General features: G+C 36.1%; 3 protein-coding genes across 3 annotated transcripts; all 3 read right to left on the reverse strand.

The window, feature by feature from the left end:
* Positions 1 to 2,401: 2,401 nt before the first annotated feature.
* LOC120162759 lies at positions 2,402 to 2,905 on the reverse strand. The gene is made up of 3 exons (XM_039172844.1): positions 2,815 to 2,905; positions 2,681 to 2,730; positions 2,402 to 2,596 (listed from the first exon to the last, which is right to left on the reverse strand). The coding sequence occupies exons 1-3, from the start codon at positions 2,894 to 2,896 to the stop codon at positions 2,402 to 2,404; spliced, it is 327 nt and encodes a 108-aa protein (XP_039028775.1). The 5' UTR covers positions 2,897 to 2,905.
* A 1,957-nt stretch (positions 2,906 to 4,862) lies between these two features.
* On the reverse strand, positions 4,863 to 6,718 carry LOC120162810 (MDIS1-interacting receptor like kinase 2-like). Its single transcript, XM_039172885.1, has 2 exons — positions 5,408 to 6,718; positions 4,863 to 5,327 (listed from the first exon to the last, which is right to left on the reverse strand). The coding sequence occupies exons 1-2, from the start codon at positions 6,510 to 6,512 to the stop codon at positions 5,140 to 5,142; spliced, it is 1,293 nt and encodes a 430-aa protein (XP_039028816.1). The 5' UTR covers positions 6,513 to 6,718; the 3' UTR covers positions 4,863 to 5,139.
* Positions 6,690 to 7,729, reverse strand: LOC120162811 (MDIS1-interacting receptor like kinase 2-like). Its single transcript, XM_039172886.1, has one exon. It carries the CDS (start codon positions 7,694 to 7,696, stop codon positions 6,722 to 6,724), a length of 975 nt encoding a protein of 324 aa, XP_039028817.1. The 5' UTR covers positions 7,697 to 7,729; the 3' UTR covers positions 6,690 to 6,721.
* Positions 7,730 to 8,799: the final 1,070 nt, after the last annotated feature.

An 8,799-nucleotide genomic window follows, 5' to 3' on the forward strand; every position in this document is an offset into this window, starting at 1 on the left:
ATCATTATTGTTTGGGTTTAGATTTTACAAAGTTGGTAATGTAATGTGTTAAAGTCCTGTGGTGGATTGTATAGCGTGTGTTTGGTGCAATCCTTGACTTCATCTACCCGAGGTGAACATGTTGGGATTATTGTTTTGTGGGCGTTAACGCAACTGGTTATCTTTCTTCTAAGAAGTTTTCATAGCGGGATTTTGTTTAGTTTCTATAGCGTTCGAAGAGATTTGAGTGAAAAACTGAACCTGAAGATCAATGCAAAAGCATTTCAGTCTCGATTGAAATTTTTGAGCAACGCATCGAAGTTGATTAAGGTATTGGTGACTGCGAATGTGGTGCTTCCACTTCTGTGTTTGGAGCTTTTGTTAAACAACAGAACCAGTTTCAATGCGTAGTACCCTCTGTTTGTGTTGTAAGTTGCCTTGGTTGCACTGGAAACAAATGTACCGTCGGCTTTCGTGTTTGTTGGATGCTTATTGTTACACTTGGGTGGTGGTGTTATTCGTACAATGAGTTGTCTTTATGGGTGGTGGTGTTCTTCCGTGGCATGCTTGTTTTTTGTAATACTTTTGTAACCAGACATGCACTTTAGGATTGAAAAAAGCATCTCAATGCAGCAATATTTAATAACATAAAAGTGGTAGCACATGGTTCATGCCATGCAACAAGTGTATTTAAATGTTTTATTATATTTCTTATTAGATTAATTCACCATTTGACTTTAACTAGTTCATAAACTGAGTCGTTTTTCACAAGTTTTTTTTAAAATAAGGAATAAGAAAATGGATGCTCAACACATCACACTCCACTTAGCTCCTCTAAAAAATCAAAGCACATGCTAAATCTCCTTTAAATATTTATCACGAGCAAAGACGGATGTAAAATTTTATATCGTGAATATAAAATTTTATAAAATTATATTAATAATTTAAAAGATATGAAATTATAAAATTTAAAGAACATAAAATTAAATTATCTATAAAAAATATTTAAACTATATAAAAATTTAAAATTTTCAACGATTGAACCTAATATCCCTTTACCCATCCCAAATTATGAGTGCTTCACCATCCAATTAATATTTTAATATACTATATATTATTTTAGTCGGATTTGCTATTTTCTTCTTTAACCTAATTGTCATCTTGTCCACACTTATAATTATATTATTCATATCTCTTATTCTTTTAAAGTTTCTATGTTTAAATTAATCCTACCGACAGTGCATAGAATTGTGGAGTATATCAAATATTAAACCCAAGGAAAGACACCCGTTGAAAATACAAAGCTGCAAAGAAAGAAGAGATCTTGCAGCACCAAAAGCAAACGATCAATCACCATTTCAAGTCAGATTAGTTGGTGATGTGCAGTTAATAATCCATCTCAGAACAGTAGACATGATGATCATCAATTGGTAACTCTATATTTAATAATCCTCTTTGTATAATTAATTTAAGAATTAATTATTGTATACATTTATAACTCTATTTCTTATCAAATTATAACTATAATTTTAATAGTGTCTACAATTTTATTTCATAATACTTCTAGTATTCTATGATTTATAATTTTATGTCATTTTTTATGATAACAATATACATTAAAAATATATACTTATAATTATGAATTTTAATCCAACAATAAAAACATAATCAATTTTAAAAAATAAATCACATTGTAAAGTCCGTAACATCAACCACCACAACCCGCAATTTAATACTATGTTCATATTATTACCAAAGAAAAACATGCATCCGTGAATATCTCATAATACAAATTAATTTCCCACTTAGGCTTGTAAATAAACTGAACGTTCAGTGAACCGTTCATGAACCGTGTGGCAGGAAGTTCGTTTATGTTCGTTTATTTATTAAATGAATGAACATGAACAAGATTTTACGTTCGTTTAATTAAATAAATGAACACAAACAAATGGCTCGTTCGTTCATTTACGTTCGTGAACGTTCGATTATATGTTCGTTTATGTTCGTTCATTTATGTTCGAACAGAGGAAAAGTTAAATATGTTACGAAGATTATTGAAGTTGTTTGGATTTCAAGAAGATTGTTTTGTTGAACAAATTAACTTTAAGACTTTATTATGTTCATATAACTTATTTATGATTTATGTATGTTTTTGTCTTATTCGAACAAATTAACTCTAAAGTTGCAGGTTATATTAATGAATTTTAAGTTGTTATTCTTGTTGTTTATTTTTTTTTACATTCATTTGTTGTGTTCGAATAAGTTTTTTTTGTGTTGTTCGTTTATGTTTATTTATTATGTTCGTTTATGTTAGTTTACGTTCATTTATATTCGTTTATCATTTAAATGAACGAACATGAACAAACTATATTCCTTAATGAACGAACATGAACAAAAAAATTTATTCGTGTTCGTTTATTTATTAAATGAATGAACATGAACATACTTCCGTTCGTGTGCTTTCAGTCCGTTTACAGGACTTAGCAATCAACACATCTGCCAAATTGTGGCCTTGGAGTGTGTCGATTATTAGCTCCGGAACCTGGATAATCTTCAACTCCATTAAGATCTTCTTCCCATTACTAATTTCTTCCTTTGAACTTTTCTCTGCAATCACCTGTAATAAAGAACAAAGATAACCCATTAAAAGTTTGATCCATAAGATTCAAGCTTGTTAAACAGCTTTGTTAATGAAGTATACCAGGTGAGGAATCTGTGGAACTTGAGGTCCATGCACCAAGCTTTCGATTCCTTCAAATTAAGCAAGAGGAATGAAAAGATTAGGGCATGCATGAAGAAGATCAATTAAGGTAGGAGGGAAAGGGTATGATTTACTTGTGAGTGGGACTGCATTCAAGCTTATAACATGAGAAAACTCTAATAGAATATCGAATAGAAGAAAGAGAGCTCTTTCCATTGGCTGACTTGCTTTTACTAATAACAGTCTTTTCTCGTCGATGAACTTCAATATTGTTTACGTATGAAAATCATCCTTCTTAATATATACATATACATCATAGACTTTTCTAGATGTTATGATGATAGTGGTGGATATCAAGGGTGATTATTAAACCATATTCAAATGTCAAAAAGTTCCAGAAAGATGGTGGAAACTCAACTCGTTTTCAATTTCAGCAAAGTTCTCACCAGTCACCACTACTTTATTAACCATGGATTTTAAAATCAACTATGACTGGCTAGGTCAATCCATTAATCAGAAATTGATTGGTACCACGGTTTCTTGAAGGGAACAAGTTTGACTCTTCGACTAATGACGGTTCATCTTTTTTTTAAATTGGATGAAGAGTCGTAACCGGTGTAATGATCATTGGCCGGTGTTTTTATAGGATAGAGATGAAGGTATTAGAGGAAAGAAGGGATTGAAGGAGAATAATTAATCGTGGTTGAGAGATATTTATAGTTACTTTAACTAATGGTGTCAAGCATAGGATAATATTTGTGACTACTTTTATGTTAATAGACTAAATAGATTTGATTGTCAGATCTTGGATTTTGCGTTGGTAGACCATGTGAGCCTATAAGAGGTATTGTCTATGTATTGTAGCTGGCTCGGAGGCTATGATACTCCCGTTCTCAAAGGAAATGGATTCCTTGGAAGCTTTGCTGAGCAAATGAGTCTATCTTGAGGTCTCAATTACCGGAGAGTTGTCAATTTCCGGATGTATAACAAGTTGTCCCCTAGTCGAGGAAAGACCATAAAGCGGCTTGAACTGATATGTGCATCCGAAGATTTCCATCGCATTTATGGGGCCGTTTTTAGTCTTTGCCTTTTTCGATTTTGTCAAGTCAAATCGTATGGTTGTCGTTTTTATGCTTCGTTGAGTGAATCTTTAAATCTTACCTTTATTCGTGAGAATTTTAATTCTATTAAGTGAACAAAGGTAGGTCAACGCTTATGTTGTAGAGGATCTTTACGTCTTTATAGACTTGTATTAAAATTTAGATCTAGGTAGAAGATTCTCAATGCTTAAACGGTATGGTGAAAAGATTGATGTTATCTCAATGCTTACTAAAAGTAGGGAGGTACTATTGATACTCTGGAATATGTCATACATAAATATTTTTGTTATTTTCCTAGGAGATTTTTTATGCTTCATGAAATATCATCTGCAGATATTTTAATGTTATGTTGGTACTTATTGTGGAGCTATCCTTATTATGCCAAATGTAGAGTGAAAATTTATTTGCTTTATGTTAATAGCGAAAGTAATATTAACTCTCAAGGCGGAGATATAATTAGAAATGTTTTGATACTTTACATGGAGATGACTGGCATCGTTCATTAGTGGATCAGATTCCTAAGAGTTAAAGATCCATTTAATAAAGTTTATATCACAATCTGCCTTAGCCGTAATCAAGGTAAGGGAACCTGTCATTTCCTCTTTCTTCTTCAGTGCTTTAATTTTAACATGTTCAATCCCGGACGAAACCTTTCATAGTAATTCTTTCCGGCTCTTCGAACTAAACATATTATCTTCATCACATAAAACACATTTGTCCCAAGCAGGATCCTCTTCATGCTTCTGTAATCGAAGCGGTCCAACCACACACGATCCTTTGTACCAGAGAATTTTCTCGAGTACAAAATAAGGAAATGTCGTGGGATTACTTGATAGAGAATGTAACATGAAACTTTGGCGCTGCTTTCTTTGATGAGAAGGCTTGCAACCTCAGATGAGCGTATGATATTGTTATCAAGTTCAAAGACTTCAGTTTCTGCTTAGGAATGTTTAAAATATTATGTTATGCCCCAATTTCCCCTTTAGCCTTCATTTTGTTCTTTTCTCATTTGGAACTTTATGGGAACTTGATCATGTCAAGTTCTTCAGATAGGGAAAAGGGGCTTTAACCGAAGAACATTCGAAACGATTCTTTTTGAACTACCAAAAGGTTCATAACTGTTCTCAAGAAAATGCTTAATCCATTTCACCTATGATAACTACACAAAAACTAAAGCAACAGCATTAGAGCAATACCAAGCGTATCTAAGTTGGCCACTTGTATGAAGATCAACAAATCCTATATTGGACTAGATTCGGTCGAACAACAGCTGAGAAACAGCGTGCATGGTTGGCCTAGATTTTTGGATTGTTATTTAAACATAAGACTACCACCTTCAGGATGAATTCGAGTTTGTTCTCAACTTCTAGCTGTGGGGGATGAAAGCCTTTGATCCAACACACAGTTTAGTGGAATGTGTTCTGCAGTTAGAATCGATAGATCGGAGAGAAAATCATCTGGATATCTCCCAACTATCAATTCCAATGCCAGAACACCAAAACTAAACCCATCACATTTTTCAGTAACTTTCATTGTGTAGGAAAGCTCTGCAAAGGAAAAGATAAATAGTTAATAACAAAATATTATTCCATATGCTATGTCATGTATGGAGCTATAATGAAATCACCCGGTGCAATGTATCCATATGTTCCAGCAATATTAGTCCAATTGGATGAGTCTGGATGGAGAAGCTTAGCAGCGCCAAAGTCTGAGAGATGAGCTTCACACTCCAGATCAAGCAAAATGTTGCTGCTCGTTATATCTCGATGAACAATCGGAGGTGAACAGTCATGGTGCAAATACGAGAGGGCATGAACAACACCTTTGACAATATTCACCCTCTTATTCCAGTCCAGTTTCTTGGATTCTTCATCGTTGCTGAGAACTGAAGCCAAGCAACCCCTTTCAAGGTACTTGTATACTAAGAAGGAACGATCTGCGGAGGAACAGAAACCGTAGAACTTCACAATATTTCTCTGTCTTGTGTCCACTAATGCCCTTGCCTCGTTTAGGAACTGTCTTTGATCTGCCATTTTACCAGTATGCAACGGATGGAATTTCTTCACAGCTACAACATCTCCAGATGACAGCTCTGCTTTGTATACATTTCCATATCCTCCCTTCCCAACGCAATATTGAGCATCAAAGTCTTTGGTAGCTCTAATGATCTCTTCATATAGTATTTTTCCATTGAAGGATGCTATTGAGAAAAATATTTCGCCACCTGCACTGCTTTGTCTTTCTTCATCTGCATCTTTCTTCCTCTTCTTGAAGGTGAACAACAAAGCAATCGATGAAATCGAGAGACTAGCAACCAATAAAAAAGGGAACATAACTACAAAAAGCTTTTTGTTGTGACCCTTGTTAGATAACGGCGTGCAAGGTGGTAATCCGCTAGCATTGCCACATAAACCTTTGTTCCCTTGCAATGCCTCTATCGAAGCATTTTGAAATGCTTGGATGTTGGGAATGGGACCATGAAGCTGATTGTGTGAAATGTCAACAGAGTACAAGCCTCGGAGCTGCTCAAAAGTGGCTGGAATTTCACCAGAGAGATTGTTGTAAGAAAGGTTTAGTGTCATCAAGCTCTGCAAACTTTGAAATAGAGTCGGAATCTCCTCTGAAAGCATGTTGTGACTCAAATCTAGAAGAACCAGCCCGATTAACTTGCCTACTTGAGCTGGAATTCTTTGGCTAAACTGATTAAAGCTCAAATTCAAGTAGAATAGCATGGGTATATTCCCTATAGTTTCAGGGATGGACTTGCTCAATTGGTTTTCAGACAAGTCAAGATACAAAAGTTTGGACACAAGTCCTAGTTCCAAGGGTACGCTACCAGAAAGTTGATTCCCATTCAAATCAAGATAAAGCAAAGAAGTCAACTTGGCAATTTCCTTTGGAATCTCCCCAATTAAATGGTTTGAAGAAAGATTGAGCTTTTCTAATGTGAGTTTCCAATCTCAGCTGGTATTCTACCAGTGAGATTGTTCCTTGCAATAGATAGGCTCTGTAAACTTTTGCACAAACCCCATTCGGAAGACACTTCACCATAAAATTCATTGTCACTTATGTCAATGAATTCGAGATACGGGTAAACGCCAAAACCTTCAGATATGTTCCCTCTCAGCCGGTTCCCTTCAAGGAAAACTCTCTTCAATGTAGTGCAATTTTTCAGCCCTCGAGGGATTGGCCCGACAAGATGGTTTTCACTCGCTGTGAGGCCTTTGAGTGATCCACCATGGCAAATGTTATGCGGCAAATTTCCTGTCAGATGGTTGTGGTCTAGTTCTAACACGGTCAGCTTCATCAAGTTTCCTATTTCATTAGGAATGGAACCAGAAAGTTGGTTGTCTCGAAGGAACAGGATTTCCAAGTTGCTCAAATTGCCAAGTGAAGCAGGAATAGAGCCACTGAGTTTGTTTTCACTCAACTCTAGATCAACAAGAGATTTCAAGTTCCCCAACTCCACAGGAATGGGACCAGAGAGTCGGTTTTGATAAAGATGGACAAGACTAAGACTTCTCAAATCACCAAATGAGGATGGGATTGAACCAGACAGGTTATTGTGGTAAAGGCTTATTTCAGTAAGAGATTCCAAATTCCCTAGTTCAGAGGGGATATGCCCTGAAAGACTATTTTTAAACATGTAAAGTACGCTCAACTTTTTCAAGTTTGAAAGCGACGGAGGGATGGGACCGGTTAGACGGTTGGTGTCCATGTAAAGTTCAGACAAATTCCTAAGGTTACCCAATTCTGAAGGAATGGGACCAGAAAGGGAATTATTATAGAGAAGCAAGGAAACAAGTTGGCTTAATCTACCAAGACAAGAAGGGATGGAACCATTTTTTATGGTTGCTACACAAGGCAAGCTCGGTGACGGATTTGAGCTGACCGATTTCTCGAGGAATCGAGCCATTCAACTGATTTCCAGCAATGTGGAGGGTCTTAAGATGTATGAGGTGGCCAATTTGAGGTGGGATTTGTCCAGAGAACTGGTTATATGATAAATCAAGGTAGGTAAGTATGGAAAGTTGACTGATTTGTGGTGGGATTATGCCATAAAGCTCATTGGTGCTAAGGTCCAACTCTGCAAGATTAGGCAAAGAGGAGAATGGAAATGAATGAAGCGTACCTTTTACACCATAGCCAGTGAGATTAATCCTCATAACACGATCACCACGGTTGCAGTGGATTCCAAACCAAGCACAAGGACTCGTTTTCGCATCGGGGCGGCTGGAAGTATTCCAGGAAAGCCAAACAGAATGGTTTTGGTTTTGGTTTTGAAGGCTGTCTTTCCATTTGAGGATTGCCACTGCTTCTGCTGCAGAATCAGAAGCAACATTAAGCGAAGAACATAGGAAAGTAGCACAGAAGAGTAGGGGAGCAAGCAAGGTTAAACACTTCATGATTAACAAATGCTTTTGCATGCAAATAACAGCCTTGATACGATGTTTACTTATAGGTTAATTGCAGTGTACTATACGCTCAAATCTTAACCATTTTTCACTCTGGAGTTGAGCTGCATCCAAGTCATTGAATTACAGGGATTGATGGTATTCCATCCAAAGTCATCAACTGTTTCAGGGTCTTTGTCCCTTTTAGACGAAACGTATGATACACTGCCACTTTTAATTTAGATATTCACAAAATGAAGTCACTGGTCTAAGTCTATGGCTCATTTTTCACTTCAGGCTTGACTTGCATCTAAGTCTTTGTATTCTGTTAACTTTTGTTGGCCCATTGATCACTCTAACTGTTTTTTTATGGTCGTTGGTACTTTTTACACGTAGCCTATGATAGAATCTCACTCCTGTTCTAGACATTCACACAGGCAATATTGTTTCCTTTATGTCTCTGTTATTTCTGGAGGTGACAAACGGGTTATCCGGGTTGAGTTTGAGTTGGGTCATCTTGGGTTTAATTTAATTCGAGTCGGATTTGGTTTGAATCGAGTCGACCATGCAAAGAGATAACTAAGGAACCTACCTTGAAAAACAGTATTTTATATTAGAATGTACC

This window comes from Hibiscus syriacus, unplaced genomic scaffold (genome assembly GCF_006381635.1).
Source record: "Hibiscus syriacus cultivar Baekdansim isolate YM2019G1 unplaced genomic scaffold, ASM638163v2 tig00111408_pilon, whole genome shotgun sequence".
NCBI lineage: Eukaryota > Viridiplantae > Streptophyta > Magnoliopsida > Malvales > Malvaceae > Hibiscus > Hibiscus syriacus.

Bases quoted from the DNA above. Each gene is read 5' to 3' on its own strand.
- LOC120162759 (XM_039172844.1), bottom strand. From the start codon at position 2,896: ATGGAAAGAGCTCTCTTTCTTCTATTCGATATTCTATTAGAGTTTTCT. The intron at 2,731-2,814 runs GTAAATCATACC...CTTAATTTGAAG, and splicing joins GAATGCAGTCCCACTCACAA to GAATCGAAAGCTTGGTGCAT. The intron at 2,597-2,680 runs GTATACTTCATT...TCTTTATTACAG, and splicing joins TTCCACAGATTCCTCACCTG to GTGATTGCAGAGAAAAGTTC.
- LOC120162810 (XM_039172885.1), bottom strand. From the start codon at position 6,512: ATGCTATTCTACTTGAATTTGAGCTTTAATCAGTTTAGCCAAAGAATT. The intron at 5,328-5,407 runs GTGATTTCATTA...TTTCCTTTGCAG, and splicing joins ATATGGATACATTGCACCGG to AGCTTTCCTACACAATGAAA.
- LOC120162811 (XM_039172886.1), bottom strand. From the start codon at position 7,696: ATGGCTCGATTCCTCGAGAAATCGGTCAGCTCAAATCCGTCACCGAGC.